The sequence below is a fragment of the Homarus americanus genome, unplaced genomic scaffold (assembly GCF_018991925.1).
Source record: "Homarus americanus isolate GMGI-L3 unplaced genomic scaffold, GMGI_Hamer_2.0 scaffold32929, whole genome shotgun sequence".
Taxonomy (NCBI): domain Eukaryota; kingdom Metazoa; phylum Arthropoda; class Malacostraca; order Decapoda; family Nephropidae; genus Homarus; species Homarus americanus.
Window position 1 is genome coordinate 18932289 of NW_024737097.1, and position 22125 is coordinate 18954413.

Sequence of the window (22125 nt, forward strand, 5' to 3'; positions counted from 1 at the left end):
GGCAAAGGGAGGCTCAGGAACATAACTCCCATATTTTATCTATTTCTTATGAGGAAAATTGATCAGCTTAACGTTGTTTCGTATAACATCACATTTTCAGGAACGTAACCCCAACGTTAAGCGAGGACTAACTATATTATTCATTAAAATAAAAATAAAATTTAAAAGGGGAAAAATGGTTATAGTATATTAGTGGGTCGGTCTATATTGCTAAGTGATATAAAACATAGCACTGGAGGAGGGTGAAGAGGGAAAACTATGAAATTAGTGGAATGTGAATCCTGAACAGCTTTTAATGATAAACCCTTTTAAATCAAAACATTTATAACCATAAAAATGCAAATAAACTTATAAAAATGTTTTAGAGACAAATAATATAGGGTAAATCACAGTCTGCAAAAACATGTGTGATGCATATGAAGGCTGAACAAAGACTGATGTGTGTGGGGTTGCTAAGTCTGATTTTTCTATCATTACCAGATCCCTTAAGATTCATTACCAAATAGAGCTTTAATACCAAGTCATTTGGCATGCATTATACTGTGGTCCCTCGGTTAACGAACACAATTCGTTCCAGAAGGTCGCTCGCTAACCAAAAATTTTGTTAACCGAAACCATTGTTTCAATGGGATTTTGGGTAATTGGTTCCAGCTCACCGAAAAATACATACAAACTAAAAATTAATGCAGTAAAGTACACTTACTTTGAGGTGTGCATGTAGAAGGCTCCTGGTTGATGATGATGATGGGAATTAGAATGGGGGTGGAGGAGAAGGGAGAAGATAAGGCATTGGGGTGGCAGAGAAGTCACCCCATGCCGCCATTTCACCCATAAAATTTAAGTTCACTTGGTGTAATTCAAGATTATTTTCTTTAAATCAACACTGCACTGCATTATATATTGTCAATATGTAAAATAAACTTCAGAATGACCAATAATTGTACTGTAAAAATGTAAAAATAGTTTATGTTCAAGAGAGTCTCAAGCAAGAAGCTTCCTCCACTGAGCAGGGACACACACCGACGCCATTTTGGGTGTGTTGAGTGGCTGTTTGGCGCGCTAAAAACTAGTTCCCTGTACTTCAATTATATTAAATAATTGTTAAAATGACTAAAAACTTTAATATAAGACTTGGAAAATTATTGAATAGTACAACCTTCTTGATATTTACTCTCTTGATATTTACTCAAATGGTAACGAATTTAAGCCATAAAACCGATTACTGTATGGGCGGACTAATACTACAGCTGGTGAGCAGGCTAAAACATGTTGGGAAAAATTTGTAAGGAATTCGTTAACCGAAATTTTTTCGTTAACCGAAGTGAAGAATCTTATGGAAGGTAATTCGTTAACCGAAATTTCGTTAACCGAGGGATCACTGTACTAAAACAATTTTTATATATTAAATAAAACAGCAAATAGCCTAATAGCTTACCTTTATATAACTGAAATGTAGACAAAGTTGTTAACACTGATTCAGTAATATTTAAATCATATGTAGTGAAATCATCACTGCCGTCCTTCAAATTTATCCCTTACGACCACACAAGATAACTGTGAATTTAGTCAGGGTTAATACCAAATCATTTTCAATCTTTACAAAACAGATTTTTCATTACCATGGGCAGTACCTAGAAGCCTCCACAACATCCCATTTTGTGTGACACTACAATCACTTATTCCTACTTGCACGATATAGTTATGTTTACTTGATCGCGTTTCATCCAATTCCCATCTATATTGTAAAAAATGTGTTCACTAATATAGTACTGTACACTCATCATATTATAATCAATTTGCTTTATGAAAACAAGCATTATAGGATAACAATATGTAAGTAAACAAATATTAAAAAAAATTTATCAAGTACAATATATAGTTAAAATAAAATTGGGAGTGGTAGGCATAAATATTATTCATGCAAGAGCTCAGAAAAAAAGATCCAAATTTTCCACGAATGATCCTTACTTTCTACTTTGAGGTGAGTGGTCTCCTAAACACATCCAACCAGAGGTGGTAATCTACACATACGAACGCATTCACACATTTTTGAGATACTTGTGTAGTTGCGACATAGTACCAACTTCAATGTATTTCTGATGTTTCAAAATCTCAGACTCATATTGATGTAAGAGGAATCATATAGATAAAGATAACACATAGTACAATAAAACTGAATAACATCTATATTAACCTGACTAACTTAACCTATCTTAAATTAGGTAAACTTTGGTAAATACAACAAAAAAGTCTTAAATAAAATACTGTACCGTGCAATCAGTCTTATATAAAAACTAATAGTCATGGGGTGATAACAATATTAACACAAAGATATTCTATTTTGCAAGAGGCTATTGCATTTTACACATACACATACTGTACATATATATATATCTTGATAAAATCACACGGGAAAAGGGAAACAACGGAGCACCTTAGCTTTCGTCATTATTCAAGACATCTTCAGAGGCAACTGTTGCCTCTGAAGATTGTGGATACATATATATATACAGTATATATATATATATATATATATATATATATATATATATATATATATATATATATATATATATATATATATATATATATATATATATATATATATATATATATATATATATATATACAAACAAAGGGGAACATCCTATATACAAGTACAGTACAAAATATTTATACACCAATACATGGTATGTGCCACATCGAAACAATCAGTTACATAGATATTTAACAACTAATAGAGTCATTTTAATTTGACTCATTATACCACAAGAACCATGAGTAATCATTTCATAATGATATTAGAAGAGACAAATCCTTGTGAGCCCATGACTAATTCCTGGAGATAAAGGTTTACCTCTGGATATCAATACCTTTGGGACATATAAAAAAAATTAACTGGGGTATTCCTCTCAAATGTTCCTGCATCATTTTCCATGGGGCCCTTCCAAAATGGCTGCCAGAGATTAATGAAATCAGGTTTTGAAAACTTTTATGTTGTCCCAACCATCTAAAATCATCCTATAGCACAATACAGTTAGTCTTCACTTAACATTGTCCCAGTTAACGTGGCTTCATAGGTAGTAGGGAGCTATCAAACATGGAGGTACTAATGCCTGGGAAGATATTGGAAGCATAATGTACAGTATTGTCTAATGGTAGACCCTGCTGCCATATGGCATCACAAAAATTGTGACCCAGTCCCAGGTTGCTGATCTGACTTTCTGCCTCATTTACACAATTGCAGGGTCTCAATTGTTTATCTTACTTTGACAACACAACATACATACAGTGTACACCTGTATATCGTTTCTCACTATAGATATTTTTATCTTTTTTTTATATTTATGGTCTTTTATTATTATTATTATTATCATAATATTATTATATTATAATTTGATTTAATAATTTTTTTTACATTTTTTATTCATTTTTATTAATTATTATTATTATTACTATTACTGTATTTTATTTTCGCCCCCAGGCCCTGATGTGGGTCATTGACCTGTGCCCCGGTGCCCGTAAAAAAACAAAAAAAAACAGGCTCCACACAACGTTGTGGAAAGTTGTTATTACGTTGTCAGTCAGACAGTAATACTTTGCTCCACACAACACTTTCCTTTGCCTGTCTAGTGATGTTGTGCAATGTTACTGTAGAGTATTAGTCTTGCTTACGCCTCTGCCAAGTGTGGAGGCTGTTGCATGTTCTGTGTACCTTGTGTATGCCTTGTTCATGTTGTTTTGCTCTACTTTGCCCATTGGAATGGCTTCAAAATGACCAGCAAGTAATTCTACTAGTACAATAGAACGTCGATTTAAAGTGATTCAATTTAAGATTATTGATTTAAAGGGACACCCACAATTAAGGACAATGTTTTAATTTAAAGCGAATCTTTCCTATTTTGCGCGAGTGAATCTGGTGCATCGTATTTTAAAATTCGCGCTTAACGTTTCTCTGGGCACGCTACACTGTCCTAAGGCCAAAGCTGTACTGTACATGTACTCAAAATAATGTACTAAATGATTACTGTACTAAAATTTTTGTCTAGTGAAAACTATAGCATGATTATATTAAAATTAATCACTATCTTATAAGAATTCCAGCAATGTAAATTATTTTCTCCCTGGTCACTTCAATGACATTTTATAAACAAAAAACAAAAACTCAATCTAAAGGAGATAAATAAACCAATAAATACTTCACTAGACCTTCAGCACAACTGTCAAACATGTCACCTCCCCTTCATCCCTCCCTCCCTCTCCCCCATCTTCCCAGCCAGGGTTTGGTGGTTTTAGTCTTGAAGTTTTTATCTTATATAATATCACAGACTAAAGTTAGGAGAATATAATTTGCATTGCTAGAATCCTTGCAAGACAGCGGATAATTTGAATATAGACGTCATATATTTTGCACGAGAGATAAAGATGTTAGCCCTTTGCAATAAAATTAATTTGAACCAGTCAGTTGTTACATTTATAAGAGAAAACTTAAAGTCACTCTTAAGAACAGATAAATAAATAAGCACTAGACCTTGGCATCAACCATCAAACGTATCACCTCACCTTTCCCCCCCCCCCTCCCCATCAGCTGATCGCTAGTAAACAGACCATTTCACGTACCATAATTTTAGCTGTATTGATTTATGATTGTTTGTTTTAACATAATACTACAAAAAACAATGTTTTGTTTATTCTAGGAGACGGGCTGAGGTGCATCTGGGTAGACTCAGTCTTTTTTAGTATTTTGTGTTTCTCTCAAGTACCAAACTAAATTATTCCATTGAAACAACACTTCGATTTAGTGCGAATTTGGTTTAAAGCGACCTCTCTTGGAACGTATTTCGTGTTATATTGATGTTCTACTATAGTGCGAGTTGCAAGAAGCAATGGAAAAACATCATTCTTGCAGTGAAGATGGATGTTTTATGCTGCTTTGAAGCCAGCGAACGTGCTATGGATATAGGAGTAGCGTTGGGCTTACCCACTACCACGTTGCATACTATTCATGCTAGTGCTGAGAAAATTAAGACCAGTACTACTACAAACTATACAGAGAGGAAGCAAACCAAGCAGTTAACACTGGATGCTGTTTTTTTTTTCAGAAGGGAAGAAAACAGACAGCAGGAGAAGAAGCACAAGTCGACACCCAGGCAGTAGGGGAAGTGGGAGGACCCTATGGGTCTCGGTGATTCCTGCCACCCTCCCACTGATCGCTTGCTTCACCTTTGGCTATCGGTGAGTACAATATATGTATCATGCTAACTGTTAATTTAAAATTTTTGTAGTTTATATTTATATGTATTTACAGAGCAGAATATACGGGTACAGTATTTACAATCGTGTTTACATTGTCTCAAATGTAATGCATGTTATAAGGGTGAAAGGAGGCTGGGAACGTAACCTACTTATTTCTTTAGTTTCTTATGAAAAAATTGATCCGCTTAACGTTGTTTCACATAAAGCCGCAGCTTTACAAGAACGTAACCATTACGTCAACCAAGGACTTACTGTATTTTCAAATACATGTACTGTGTATACTGGTAATAATGGTAACATAATATCATAATATATGTGCTATTATGTTTTAGGTGTGAATGTGTCATGTTTATATGAGAAGAGAAGTCTTAGCCACTATTCAAGAGTCATCCAAAGACAAGGGAGAGGAAAAGAAAAAACACATATACTGTACATGTATAATTTGTGAAATTGAGTGTGATGAAGACAAAGATGAAGGACCTAATATGATGATTTATTTCTGCCAAAAAAATGTAAGATGCAGGTAACAAGCATATAAAAACTGCAACAGGCCAAGTCCAGAAAAAGAAACTAGATGAAGAAAGCACAAGTTCATTGTCAGCACCAGGTGATCCCTCATGTCTGACTGTCACCAGGACACATCTGCGAGGTCCTTAAGAAGTTTTATTGGGTCACTCCATGATAAAAATCTGTGCGTGATGTATGAAGCTTCGAGAAAATAAAAAAGTTATACAGTATCTCCTTCAGCCTGGGGATGCCTGAAACATCTTCAAATCACACAAAGTCTACAGTGATGATGACCAAATGTGTGATAGACTTCTGGTTATCTTGCCTCTACACCTGACCCATATGCTCTTGATCATGCTGGAGGAAGTAGATGTATCCCCTATACCATGATGATTATGAATTTGATTCTACAATACACATGGAAGATGTGCTAACTGATAAGGCCAAGTAAATGTTCCTGCAACTTGTACATAAAGTGGTTTTGGAAATTAATGGGCCCTGAACTATTAAGGGAATGCTTTTGGGCTATAATAATTTGTTGGAAAGTTCAATATAATCAGATAATCAGGTAAAATCAAGACAATGATCCAAGAAGAGTTTGATGGTGAAATTGGATTCCATGACCACTATGAAAAACATGAGTGCCATTGTTTACAATACTTCAGCTGGTGGTACTTAGATAGAACCAGCCATAAATAAGCTCATGTGGTGTGAACAATGAACAGTTGCTACATTCATTGCCTGTCACTTGAGTAATGACATAGCAATTGTAGTCCTTCATAACTTGTAAATGAACAACTATGTTTACTCAACGATATCAGATGATGCTCAGCAACTTTTAGAAATTCAAGGTAGTAATAACTCAATTAAATAAATAACACTTGATAAACTGACTGAGAGCGAGTTCACAATATGACACGTTTGCAATGACAGAAAAAGAAAAACAAAGGGTGCTGCATGAGCTAAGAAATGGCGACAAATGGAAAAGAAATCTAAACCACTTCAACCCCCAGAGCAAAATGCCTTTGGACCTTAAAATCAAGAGTGAAAACTATCCAGCTTCCCTACTGCTGAACTTTCATAATCCTAATCCACCCCCATCCCCCCTAATCCATAGGTGGTAACTCAAAGATAAGAAGTGTGTACCACTTCACCTGCACTGCCAAGGAACTTACTGAGACTAGTCTGAACTACAGTTCAGGCAGATGAAGACAGTGATGGCTCTAAAGACTCTGAGACGCATGATGCTAATGATATGTAGTACACGGAATACTAACAGGTGCACTTTCAAGTGTCTAGTGGCTGGGTGGATGGGAGGGCATTGTTGGAATTCAATATGCAACCACCTCTTTGTGGCGAGTTCCTGGAGATACATGACCAAAAATCCTGTATTAGCAAAGAGTTTTATACAATAACTTTACAAATAATAAAATGGGACTGTAATAATCCTGAAACACTGAGTAATATATAAGAAACTTTAATTATTTGGGCTTACTGTTTGATTTAGGTCGCCATCATGGATTTCCATGGTAACTACTTCTTCATAACTATGCAAGAATCATAAAAATAATATATTCACATATCATATTGGAAAATATGGTAATTTAGGGCAATTTGGGATGATTGGGGCAACCCTGAACTTGCAAAACATGATTTCACAAATTTAGGGTGGCCATTTTGGAAGTACACCTTAGATGAGGATGCATGAAAATTTGAGGATACCCTGGCTTTTTTTTTTTATATTCCAAAGATATGATATCCATAGAGAAACTTTTGTCTCTGGAAACTGATCAGGTACTCACTAGAATTTAACTCTACTATACCTCTAGGCAACTGACATACCAAATAATGATAAAACATATCTTAAGTACAAGCATACATGAAAATTTTTATTCAATATCTAACAGAGAAAATGAGATACAGTATCCAGAATATGAGATACAAAATGGAGAACTTGGTATGTGGGCAACTACAATACTTTTCTTCTGTATACAAACAGAAGTTGTCAAAGTAACATTGTTTTCAAGCTCTAAACTATTATTACCTTACCAATAACAGCTGTGCAAGACATATGTGCAGAAAATATATACAGTACAGAAAATGTATAAAATCCTGTATAACATGGTTAATTTTTTTCAATTCTCAATAAGTGGACAAGATACACTCAAACAATAAACGGGGAATATATCTGTCGTGTTATCCTAATAATAGCTTAAGAATAATTTGCATTATTTCAATTACCAAAGAATAAAAAAAATTAATACAATGTAATATATATATATATATATATATATATATATATATATATATATATATATATATATATATATATATATATATATATATATATATATATATATATATATATATATATATATATATATATATTAAACCTGGAACCATGCCTGAAGAAGAAGAAAATGCATCAGAAGACAATAAACCTGTGCTGAATCACAAAAGATTCATAGAAAAATGAATACTTAAAGACTTTTGGTGAAGTCTTCAAATATAAATCAAATCCTGAGAACAGCTCACAGGAGAGCAAAGCCATTTGTCTTTTCTTTCTGTGATTTGATTAAGAAATATATAATGAGATAATGCCAACACCATTAACTTATTACACAAATCTTCAATGTTTGACTAAAGTATTAAATTACATAAGAAATAAATTCACATAATTCTAACATAAAAACAAATAGGATGTTTTGTAAATAATGATCTAGGCACTTTAGTGTATTCTATGTAAGTTCAGACTAACTACTTACTGTACTGTGTACATACTAAGAAAAGAAGGTAAGTGGTGCACCTTACCATTAGCTACTAAGTGCTCCTTTAGTCTGGCATCACTTTATACTTGCATATTTTCTTCTGCAGGAATCATATCCTAGCTTCTTTTAGGTTTAATTTTCTCGTATGCAAACTTTTGTCCTCTGTTCATTAGGTGTCCATTGCCCTCAGACTCTACCAGGGTCTTCTTCCGTAAGAAATGGAAATGGTCAAGTGCAAAGTTGTAAAAATCGTTTTCCAATCTCCATACCTGGAATCAAAACTAACATTAATTTGCATGAAAATTCCAATTGATAAATTTTTTTAAAAAGGACTCCTTGGCTTTACTATTAAGCCTACTTCTAATTAAAAAATGGTAAATCCTTGATTTACATGGATTCTATGTAACATGACATAATTTAAATCAAAACTTTGAAAAACAAAACTTTTACTATATACGTACACGTATCCCTTGTTTAAAGATGGGATGCGTTTCTGAAAAACCTAGCGTTAAGTGAAATTATCGCTAAACAAGGGATAACGAGGAATAATACCCATGGAGATGGCATGTTACCTGGAGAGAAGGATTAGACTTCCCCAATGCCATGGCCACCACCCCTATCAAATATGTCTCGTTGCATTCGGCAGGAGTGAGACACCGAGGAATTGGATTCTCATCCACAGTTTAAACACAGGGCTAGCTATGTTCTACTGAAGAAGGATCCAAAAACCCTAGTGGACCTCAACACTGAACTAGGTGGTAAATCTATGCAGCCTCCATGCCTGCCAATGAGCAATACTGCCATTATAATCATAGGACTCAAGTATTTCTAGTCCTTGCAATACCCAAACAGGATGAGAACAGTCATCATAATATCATCATTATCACCACCACCATTTTCCTGGATAAGAGAGGGACAACCTGTATCAATTTAACAAAGATATATCAATTTAACAAAGATACTGATTAGCAACACAAATGCTGCACAGTACGTTTGATATCAAGGAAGTGGGCAGAATTTCAATCCATGTACAGTGTAACCCCACTTTAAGCGGTCAATTGAACCCACGGAGGCCCGCGTAAAGCGGGAAGCGCGTAAACTGAACTACAGAACATATGGCATTAATTGAAATAGAGACTGGGCCGACCCCCAAACTCCACTTTTTCCCGACACAATACGTACATTTTAGTAAAAATAACATCTTAACTTTATGATGGTATGCACACACACATAATATAGAAGAGAAATATCAATAAGAGAATAATATACTGTACCAGGCAAAAGAAAAATCAAGGTTTAACACTTACGTCATGGTAGGTTAGGTTAGAAAAAATCAAGGTTTAACACTTACGTAAGGTTAGGTTATGTTTTAAAAAATCAAGGTTTAACACTAACCTAAGGTTAGGTAATGTTAGGAAAAATCAAGGTTTAACACTTACGTAAGGTTAGGTTATGTTAGGAAAAATTAAGGTTAGGTTTAACACTTATGTTAGTAGAAGAGAAGGGTCGGCGTACGGGAATGGATGCTGGTTCCGAGGCAGAGGGCAGGCTACTGGCCCTCAGGTGAGTCACCATCACTGTCAGGGCCTCCCTGACAAATCCCTCAAAGTCACCATCACTGTCTCTGTCTCTATCACTGGCTTGAGCTGGCTATGGTGGGTTGCGGGCGAAGAACTTGGTAATGCTTTGTTGACGGCTAGTGTTGATGTTGTCGTGATACACCTTGATGTAGGGCTCCATAGTCTGCATCAGTTGGGTAGTGAAGACTTCATACCGGTTATTGTCAAGGTCGTCGGAAAGGAGGAGCTTCAGTTTCTCTACACACTCGATGGCACCCCTTACATTACCATGCGATAACTTGTGTTCTTCTTGGGATGACGCACCACCTGCCTCTTCACTGACGTGATCGTCTTCTAACATCTCGTCGGCAGTCACATCAGGATCCCTTATCACCTCCATAATGTGGTCGTTGGTGGTCTCGGAGAAGCCTGCAGCTGTAACACTCTGCGCAGCTTCTCTGGCAACAGTCTGAACCTCACCAATCACAGGTTGACTCTGCCTCCCACCTGGGATACCTTGCAACACATGTCACCATGCATGACGAACCGTTGCTACAGACAGTGGATCCCATGCCCCCACCAAGAAGTTCACAGCTTTCTTGACGTTAAATTTCCTCCAAAAGTGTTTCACAAGAACTTCTTGCTCTGCCAACTGTTATTCCTCGTCCTCGTCGCTCTTGCTATAGGTGTCACCCAGGTTACGCAACTCATCCTTGGTGTTGGTATAGTCGTTCAGGAGCTTAAACTTCTTTGCAGAGAATGCAGCTTTCACATTGCAGATTAATTCTTGGTCCATGGGCTAGATTAATGACGTAGTGTTGGGAGGAAGGAAGACCACTTTTACGTTGGGGTGACGATCCAACAGTAGGGGCGAGTGTCCTGGTGCGTTGTCAAGCAGCAACAAAATCTTGAATGGAACATTCTGTTGCTCACAGAATTTCTTCACGTCGGGAACGAAACAGTCATCAAACCAGGTCAGCCAGTGGACATTTAGCTTGGTCATGTCCATGTTCTTGTAGGCGTGTGGCTTGCGGGCTGTGTGGATCACCGATAACTTGAGTTTACAGGAACCGGAAGCATTGGTGGTAAAGAGGACGGTGATGCGCTCCTTCTGCAACTTCCGGCCCCGACACATGCTGGCAGACTTGACAATGAAGGTCTTGGAAGGTAGCTTTTTCCAAAACAGACCGGATTCGTCCATGTTGAACACCTGGTCGTCTGTGTACTGTCCTTCCTCCATAATCTCAAGTAAGAACGGAGGAAAATCCCTAGCCGCAACACGGTCAGCACTCGCTTCTTCACCACCAATGTTAATGTTGGTGATCTTGTTCTTCTTCTTAAACCTGTGCAACCACCCAGAGGAAGCATTGAAGGGTTTGGGCTCTGCAATTCCCATCTTACGTGACACTGCTGCGTACAGTTCACGTGCGTACTCCTGAACTGAGCGAGTGTCGACCGCCATGTTCCGTCTTGCCTGATGAATCAAGGAGCTCACAAGTAAATTCTCCATTTTGAGAAGCACCTTGTTGTGGCAATACTTGATCATTGAAGCACCTGCAGACTTAATAATAATAATAATAATAATAATAATTAACGGTTTATTGAAAAAGTTCTGCAGCCCGAAGGCTGAAAATATACATTGGACATAAATGACTTATTCCATACATTGGTGATGTTCATGTGTTCTTTTATCTTGGCTACATCCTTCTTTATCGTCCGGATCGTAGATTCGTTCACACCATGCTGGTGCGCCAAATCAACCTGTGTTGTTCCTTTCTCCAACTCTTGGATGATCTTGTACTTCACCTCGTAGCTTAGGGCACGTCGTATCTTCTTTGGCTTATGGCGGCTGGGTCCAGGTAATGCAAGGTTTTTCTGTGGTGGTGGTGGTCCGGTGGCAGCCATTCTTATGGAACAATGGATACCGATATACACGGTGTAGCCGGGAGGGGTGTAACTGACGCGGGTAGGTCAAGGGGCTTCATCCCTCCCGCGGCAGGGCACGTCATATTACATTAAACCAATCACAGCTAGCGGGGAGGGAGGTAAAGATGCGTGGCCCAATCACAGTCCGATACGTCATATGACGTCACCGATAATGCAACAAAGACATACACTGCGCAACCTACTCGCGCCGCTTACCCAACATGGCGGGAGAGATGGCGGGAGGTTTGAATCAAAAAATGGCGCGGCGCAAGATGACCGCCAGCTGCTCTCCGCGTATATGAGTACCGTATATCACGGCCTATAAGACGAAATTTGAACATTAAAAAAATCTGCCCAAAGTTAGGGGGTCGTCTAAACCACCAAGTTTAAAATTCTTACCTCTTAAATATTGTGGTTTAGTGTGTCAAGAGTGGTGATGAAAACATCGTAAGCCACTCACAAGGTCTTACCACTAATTATTTTATACTGAAACTTATGTTTGGCAAGCTGGATTCAAATTAAGATTACCGGTATATTAAAATAATAAAAATGTATTATAAACCTGTCTAACATACCGTAAAAGAGATTTATACCCCTATAATAAACACAGCTATCATCATACACCCCTCCCCACGCCCCCATTTGCCAGTGAGGGCAGTGGATTGGTCAGTAATGCATACCGGTATCGGTATATTTACTCATAATAATATTTATCTCCTATAAATAATTGATTTAAATTTTATTTTTTCCAAAGAATATTCAGTAAATGAGTGCATTAATTCTTGAAACTATCGGCGGTTAATTACAGGCGCTCAAGTGACGTCACTAGTGTTTTACTACACCAGCTGGTAATATTTGATGCCATTACTTGAAGTGAATTGGCCTTATTTTAAGTAACTAAATATAAATAAATACAAAAATTAAAAAAAAATATCAAAACTGAGAAATAATATACTGTATGTATGTTGTGTTGTCAAAGTAAGAGGAACAATTGTGTAAGTACGTAATATTTTTTCACTCAAATCCTAATGAAACACTACTGGAGAACATTCCTTTGTCGCAAAACAGTTTATAAATTAAAGAAAATAATTACAGTGTGTTTAATATATTACAGTATATTATAAATAAATGAATAAAACAAATAATTCGGTAAATCTATTTAAAGTAAATGGAAAATAAGCAAACATGTTATTTACCAAGACCCTTCCGTCTGGCTCAGGGTGAGATGGAGGGGAGATAAAGAAGGCTATTTATAGCCCATCAGAAGTACCCTAATGCACCATAAATAATTCATTGAACATTCATTTTTTGTACATAGTATATTCAGTATATATATATATATATATATATATATATATATATATATATATATAAATATATATATATATATATATATATATATATATATATATATATATATATATATATATATATATATATATATATATATATATATATATATATATATATATATATATATATATATTTGTGTAATAAATGTATGTAGTAAGTACATACTGGTAACCTTTTTCACTCAAATCCTAATGAAACACCACAATTAGAATACGGTGGTTCCTGTTGAACCACATGTTGTATAAATAGTCACACCACCGAGACGAGGGAACACTCCCAACACGCTTCAGTGACGTCACTAGTGTTTACACTACACCAGCGGGTATAATTTGATGACATTACTTGAAGTGAATTGGCCTTATTTTAAAAAATCAAGGATGGTTGGTAAAGGACTACTGAGTCAGTGGGTAAGTGTCACATTTGGGGTACTGGTCTTATACAGCAAATAGAGCTCAAAAGCTACTTTTTAAATGGAAATTTGAAGTGAATTGGCCTTATTTTAAAAAATCAAGGATGGTTGGTAAAGGACTACTGAGTCAGTGGGTAAGTGTCACATTTGGGGTACTGGTCTTATACAGCAAATAGAGCTCAAAAGCTACTTTTTAAATGGAAATTTGGGGGGGGCGTCTTATGCACCCCGCCGCCTTATAGGCCGTGATATACGGTAGATGCACCGCGTAAAGCGGGAATTCTGGTTCTAGCAGGGTACCGCGTAAACGTAGAAACGCGTAAAACAGAAACGCGTAAAGCGGGGTATTACTGTACTGTAATGTTCAACATACAGAACACCCACTGCATTGCAAGGAGTGTATTATATTTTTTTTAAATAACATACAGTACAGTACAGTATACACTAAACAGAACAGTACTAATCTTACCTTAGTATTCTGAAGTTTTGCTATAGTGTCTTCTGAAGGTAGAATTTTTTTCACAGTTTTTCTCAGATGAGATTTAGATCCTGTTGAGAGAGATGACTTTGACAAAAATAGTAAACATCATACAGTATAGTAAGTGCCCAGTAAGTGGTGCCTGTACAAAGAATACATTCCTAGCCTTGTATTTAAATACTAAATACAGCTCCTCCCCGACTTACGACGGGGTTAGGGACCCAAATCCAGGTCGTAAGTCGAAATGGTCGTAAGTCGAAAATGCTTAAATAATCCATAGAAAATCTAAAATGTGTCTCTTTTTCTTCTCAGCACCACAAAACTCTCACTTTTAAGCTTGCCAGCCATTTTAAAGTGACTTACAGACAAAAAATTTGTCAGTACACAGCACAATCACTGATGTTGGGACTCGAAAATATGTAATTTGACAAAATTTTGGTACGACCAAGGCAGGTCATAAGTGCGGGTGGTCGTAAGTCGAGTAGGTCGTAAGTCGGGGAGGAGCTGTATCGGTTTCCATCCAATAATATATCAGTTGCTCTAAAAAATTGAAAAATAACAAATGAGCTTTGCAGAAAAAAATATTCACTCATGAAATTCACCACAACTACAGGTACAGTATTTGTATCAAAAAATTATGTCATGGTTTTGATTTTCCTGTTTTTCATATTGTAGTATTTGTGTTTAACCACACATCAGCTTACAACAGTCTTCTGATGAGTAGGATACCAAGTCAACTGATCAATGGACTTATAACCAAGTGAATGATGATGTCCAATCGAAAGGCTACAAGACTGTGTATTACATGGGTACCAATATACTTTATACAATACAGTACAATTATACATGAAGTACTGTACAGTATACAGTATAACAAAATAATTATCCCAGCTACATATTTACAGGGATTTTTTACACTAAAATTTGAGCCTGGTTAGAGCCCATCGATTTAAGCACAACTTGTAAAAAATTGTTCAAACCCAGGCCACCATGGTTGGTAATAAGGCACAGGTGAATTTTTTTTACAATGATTTACCTATGTACAGTAGCTAAAAAAGTATCTGACAGGGTGGGTCCGATGACTTCCGAAATTATATGTAAAACTCATGATATCTCGGGAGGGTTGGTATGCGTGTCTTCACCCACCACCATTCAATATCCAACAAAGAGAGTGAGTTGGCATATAGGAATAAAATAAACAGGTAAGTGATGACTTTATTATCACTTAGTATAAAGAGACAACACATATATCCCAATGCCTAATTCCGTGGTCTCATATTGTTTCTCGTAGAGTATGTACAGATACTTTTTTAACTATTGTATATTACAGGTTCTGATTCATTAAGCACCAAATTTTTCATCCCCCAACTCAGTGGTGTCTTGGACTTCCATGCATGAGATTCCCTCACAGCCAGTATGTTTAGCTATATCCTGGGTTGGTTGCATCAGTGTCTGCAATATTCTGACAATAGACATAAACACACTCCCATATTATCCTGATTTTTTCTCTTAAAACAGTCACCATGGGTCCCAAGAACAATTCAGGCAAAGAAAAGACCCTAGAGGGATACTTTATCTGGATGTCCTTAAGCAGTTGGGAGTTGAGCAGGGTGAACAAATCTTCATTTTTTACGGTATATAATATTAGCACTTACCAGAAAGATAGAGATCATAAGAGCCTCTGAAAAAGCGAGGGAGCGAGTATTCCAGCATGGCTACAAAATCCACCATTTCCTCAGTCACCCCAACCAAAAAATAATTGTGAAGTAGGTTGTGTTTTGCCTGTTCAAGAGCCCAACCAGATCCTGGGACCCTGTGGGAAAAATAATGACATTAAGTTCCAAACATAAAACATATTTAGCAAAGCCTGAATGCAATAAAAACCAAATAAATAAATATAATGCCAACTATGGGGGTTACAATCTAGAATTCTCCTATGTTTGGCAAGTTCTGAGTCTAATAGGAAATAAAGGGTTTGGAGAAGTATCCTCTGAGAGACATACCTGAAGTTCTATAATGTACAATGGTGTGGCATGAAGAAATTTCAGTGCTAAACACTGCGATGAGTTCTATACTAAAGCTGGGGAATGAATAAGTAAACATAATGCAATTGAGAGAAATATACAAGTACTGTACTGTAATGTGGTATAAAAAGAAGAGAGTACCTGTACTGTAATATTCTTCTCTACAGCATGAAAGACCAGAACCCTACTCAAAAGAAATATCACTGGACCCTCACTAATTTGTTAATGTCTGACTCTCGTTTATTGAATTACTGAAGTACAAAATATCAAAGATTTCGTGATTAAAAAAAAAAAAATAGTCTGAAAATCTCAAAATAACCCACATGTCTTCCTATATACATGGTGAGTCAAAAGTCAAAATACATAGGCAAAATGATCATTTTATTATGCAATCACTTGTAAGTCACAAAATATGCTTTATGTGGGCACCATTACATTTCAGCAAGATGGGGCGTCACCCCATTACAGTATCCGCGTGTGCCAGTGGCTGAATCAGCAGTTTCCGGCTCACTGGATTGGCCGCCGTGGTCCCGTGGAGTGGCTTCCGAGGTCCCCAGACCTCACCCCCTTGATTTTTACTTGTGGAGGCACTTGAAGGCCATGGTGTACCGGGTGAAGATACAAAACACGGACCACCTAAAGGAACGCATTCGTGATGAGTGTGCGAGCATAACACCAGACCTGCTAACGAGCGTTCGCCATGAGTGGGAAGAACGCATCCGTATGTGCATTCAGTGTAATGGTGCCCACAAAGAGCATATTTTGTGACTTACAAGTGATTGCATAATAAAGTGATCATTTTGCCTATGTATGGAGACTTTTGACTCACCCTGTATAATGGGAGATGTGTTCCTACAAAAAACATAAATAAATCTTCCATTCATCCTGTATACTTTTCAGTTCATTAAAATTTCAAAAGTTATGGAAAGTTCACTGGTGCACTGGAAATGAGATTCAGAATATGGACCATATGAAACACAGTATAAAAACAGTATGGACAAAGTAAAGGAAGACAGTCAATGCTTACAAAACTTGAATTTTCTTGGAAAGTTATTCCAACATCTATAAAAACTATTACAGTATTATAATAATTAATAACACTCTAATACAAATTATTATATTACCAGTATACTGAGCACACATTACACAAAGTGTCCCTCAAGAAAAAGAAGTCAGGCACCCATGAGGTGTCAGAAGCAGCACCCTGTGCATAGCATCTGGACAATCTACTAACCTCTGTTAAAACTTGCCTCATTTTTGTTAGCCATGGCTTTCAAGGTTCCCCAAGAGCCTCAGCACCACAAGGAGCCTTCTGGCAGCATTATTTTTCAGGATAAGTTAAGTTTTTGTGTTAAGAGGCTTCACAGTATTGTATGAAATATCAAGCACCCTCCCATAATAATCCTGACTTTCTCACCAATAGTGGCAAAAATCCAGAATTGTGTATTAATTACCGTACATTAAGATTATTCAATATTTCATGATAATTCGATCAAACTAGAGTCCTGACAATATCAAATTAGTGAGCGTTCAGTGTAAGGTTAACCCTTGGCTTATGCAAATTTGTCTTACCATGATTTAATATTGATCAGTGAACCAGAAAAATCCCCTCAACTTGCATGGGCTTTCACAGACTGTTAATCTCACACAATGTGGGGATGACAGTGATGTAAACATGAGAAACATTCAAGCTGTGATAAAAGTAGTTCAAGTAGTAAGAGGCAGAGAAAAGCTATCACGTTAGAAATTAAAGTACTTCGAAGTTTTGAAACTTTACGAACATGACAAGTGTATATTTCTAACACTGAAGTAGTACATACTATACAGCAGATGTATCACCAACACTTTTCCCTTTTTTTCCTTTGTTCATTTGAGGTTACTTAAGGAAAGTGAGAGAATGAGTGAGTGAAAACTAACAAAGAGTGCAAATATTCCTTGCCACAGTACATCCACAAACACCTACCAGCATTCAGCATGGTGACCACAAAAGAAAGGAACTTGTACCCATAGATGTGTTGTGGAGCAATCGGGATGTTCCATAGCTACACATTCATCCAGTGTCTAGAAAACAATTAAGACAGAAGTTACTTATATATGTTTCGTCATAATCACTGTTACTCTTCCTATTTAACTGATTAACTGGTTATAATAATATATTATAAACAAACAACTGTACATCTGAAATGTCTTAAGGCCAATTCAATTAACACCAGAATAATAAAAAACTAAAATGAACATAATGTAAGCAAAGTGATAAACTTGTTGCTTTGCCAAGGCAAGATAAGCTACAATGTGGTGCTTCAGGATTTGTAAATGTTCAATTTAGTGGTGTATAACTATCAAATATGATTCTCCTACCCACATAACACAAAGCACTGGATGTGACCTAGACATGAAAAAATCTCCCAGGTATCATAATGCATAAAATATCTAAATCTATGAAGAAAAAAACCCTGAAAACAGGTAGAATCACATTCATTTTAATAAGGAATACCATGCATGAGTTTTAAAAGGAAAGTCACATTAATAACTGTACATCACCAAATTTTCTATGCATGACTGCTGGCTGAAGAAGGGAATGTCAGATAAGGAGGGTGTCACTTGGAATAATGATGGTTAATTTCTCAGTGAACCTACGATGCCAACATTTTATTTCATTCTACTGTACTTGGTTCTTTAATCATTTATTCAATATAAGATTATCCTGAGCTTTAAACTCTTACTCCAATTTAATTTCCTCCTTGTGATGCCAAACAAGAAGCAATTACCAGTAAAACAAGCAAATTCCTTATCTTCAATAAATACCTAAATAACCAATGTAGTGCATGAATATCATCACAGTTATACAAAAGAATCAAATATATAAATAGAAATAATGATAAAACAGAACAGTGCAATAATAAGTACCTGTACAAATTATACAGTGTATAATAACTCCTTGGTTAACATGAGTTCACACAACACGATTAACCAATTTGAGCACACTTTTCACTTGATAAAATCCATTTTCAGTTTAACACAATCAATAAATAAATATATAACTAGACATGTTGTGGATGAAGTCTCTGAGTGCAGCACAGGATCATCAAGACATACGCTTGCCAACTGGTATTTTTCATTACTGTACGTACCAAATTTGTATTGATGATGATTTTCTTTACAAACATTTGTTAAATTTGGAACTGAGAGAGTGTTGGTGTGATTTTTCTGTTTTCACAATTTCCATCAGGTTGGCAGCTGTAGACAAAGTCAGTGAGACAGATATACCCCAACCTCTATACTTATGCACACATATTGTATTGACTCGCTAAAACTTTGCTTTTTCTTTTGTTTTGTTTTTACAATTTATCAGTGTCATCTTTTACACTCACACATACAAAGTGAGGATTAAGTTCATTTTATCAACGATAAATCATATAATGAGGCAGTAGCTTGAAAGTTTGTTGAAGCATCTCGTATGTAAACAATGGATACATCGTAGAATAGTTTTTTGGGCGGCAAAAATCGTAAAAATTATATCACGCAGTACTTCTTCTCCCCATTTTTGGGGGCTTATCATGAAGTAAAAAAACATTTATCTTCAACAGAAAAATTTCCGTTAAATTGCTAGTTAAGGCACACAACCGTCATAAAGTATTACCCATGAAGCAACCTTACATACAATTTGTGCAAATGCTAGCAAAATTAAGGGCAGTGCAAAGAGTGCGACATCAAATCAATTAAAGAGACAGGTTGCGAAGACACGCCAACGATAAAGGAATTTCGGTGGAACTTAAAAAAAAATGCTATTGTTATTATTGGCGAGGCCTGGGCTGAAGTAACACCTGCCTGTATGAATGGAGTTTGGAGAAGGCTGTGGCCAGCATGTATGCGTACACAGCTTCAAGGACTTCCCGAAGAATGAGAATGTCTGCAATGTGAAAAACTACACTGTCAAGTTGTCTAAAGATGTTGGCTTTGACAAGGTAGAGGTGAATAATGTGGAAGATTTACTTGACTCATACAAAGAAGAATTACGAAATGAAGAATTGATCCAGGTAGATGAATTACAAAAGCCAGATGAGAAGGAAGCTGATAACAAAACCTGCTCGCAAGCTGACTATCAAAACACTTCAAATGCATCCAATCTTGTTGATGAACTTCTGACACTCTTTGAAAAATAAAAAGATCTTGGCATACAACGTAGTTTAAAGGTAGCAAGAATTGTATACGACGCTGTGAGTAGCTATCGTGGCATGAAATTTCTTTTAAGAGAAAGAAAATGACATTTCTGATGTTTGCATGCCAGCAATTTCAAAAGTATGTGGTGCACAACCCAAGCCTTCGTCAACATCCCTGCCGCCGTCTTCTCCCATGTAACTCTCCATTCATAATACCACCTGCAATTATGTCAGGCAAACACAACTATCAACAAAGGTAGACAAAAACAATAATGATAATACTGAACTTACAATAATAACAATTATTATCATTTTACTGGTGAACACAGAGAGGTTTATAAGTGTCCATGGAGGAAAATGAAATGCTATGGTACAAGGAATATGGAAGGAGAAAATATACTTAAGATTAGGGATGCACGGAATATGGATGTACTGTACAGTCGGCCCTTAACATACGCGGGGGTTACGTAACAGAGATAGCCGTGGATATTAAAAATCCCCATATATGTGCTGCCCCCCCCAAAAAAAAACCCTGGCCCCCCATGTCCTTATTTACCGTATATACCTGTGTGTAGTTCGAGTTTTTAAGACCAAATTATTTGGCAAAAATTGGGGGTCGACCTCTAAAAGGGTAATAGTTTCGTTAGGTTGAAAAATATTTACCAGTAACTACCAGTAAACAATGGAAACGATGCACCAACGCACCACCAGCTGTGAGTGTCGGTACAGTTGCCAGGGCAGATCTCTTGCGTCATCATAGCAAGCCCAAAGTAGCCAAATCCATGGTATGGTAGCACAGGACGATGTAAAACATAAAGTATTCATTTATTAAAGTGTATTTATAGATACTGTACATAAATTTTTGTTCATTACATTTGAAACATCAATCTTTGTTAATTAAATCTGAAACAAAAGAAAACTACGATACCGTATTTTCATTAAAATATTACATCACAAGTATATTTTACCTTAACTGTGACTGAATGAATATATTCTCGGAAATAAATATAGAAATGTAATATTTTTGCTGGAATGACGTACATATTACAGTGGAAAGTGGGATAAAATTGTGACGAAAGCAATGACTTTCTCTTTCTTTCGTTCAAAAGATTTTACCGTAATCTCTTTTCGAATGGTAAAAACCTGTTGTACTCGTACTGTATTCCAATAATATTCTATCCTATCATTAGCCTTATAATCCCACAACTGAAAACCATTCGAAAAGCGATTACGGTAACATCTTTTGAACGAAAGAAAGAGAAAGTCATTGCTTTCGTCACAATTTTATCCCACTTTCCACTGTAATACGTACATCATTTCAGCAAAAATATTACATTTCCATGTTCTCAGAAATAAATGGTAGTTTTGTTGAAACGTAATGTACAGTATTTAATATTAAAATGCAAAAAGAGCTATAAAAACAAATAATACTGTACACCTGTAATGTACTGGCTGGCATCTCCACTCATCCCTGCTCCCGCCAGTCACCTCCTCCCCGCTCTATCCCTCCGCCTCCTCCCCGCTCTATCCCTCCGCCTCCTCCACATCGTCACTACTGTTGTATTACAATAATATTCTATCCTAATTCACTTGAATAAATACTACGATACCATATTTCTGAATATTTTCATTAAAATCCATCAAAATCATTTTCCTTGTCATCGTCTTCAACACCAAACAGCTCC

The 22125-nt window shown here is 36.4% G+C and overlaps 1 protein-coding gene across 2 annotated transcripts in view; it reads right to left on the reverse strand.

The window, feature by feature from the left end:
* Positions 1-8161: 8161 nt before the first annotated feature.
* Positions 8162-22125, reverse strand: part of LOC121873272 (heparan sulfate 2-O-sulfotransferase 1-like) — a 28744-nt gene continuing 14780 nt past the window's right edge. The window contains exons 6-10 of one of the 2 annotated variants that reach the window (XR_006090212.1): positions 18244-18341; positions 15912-16069; positions 14248-14327; positions 8575-8800; positions 8162-8327 (exon numbers count right to left, since the gene is read on the reverse strand). Coding sequence is in view for 1 of the 2 variants with exons in the window: in XM_042376709.1 (XP_042232643.1) it covers positions 8648-8800; positions 14248-14327; positions 15912-16069; positions 18244-18341 (489 nt within the window). In the remaining variant the exon portion in view is untranslated. Of the gene's footprint in view, positions 8801-14247; positions 14328-15911; positions 16070-18243; positions 18342-22125 lie in introns of both variants that reach the window. The other variant, XM_042376709.1, reaches the window with a different exon arrangement.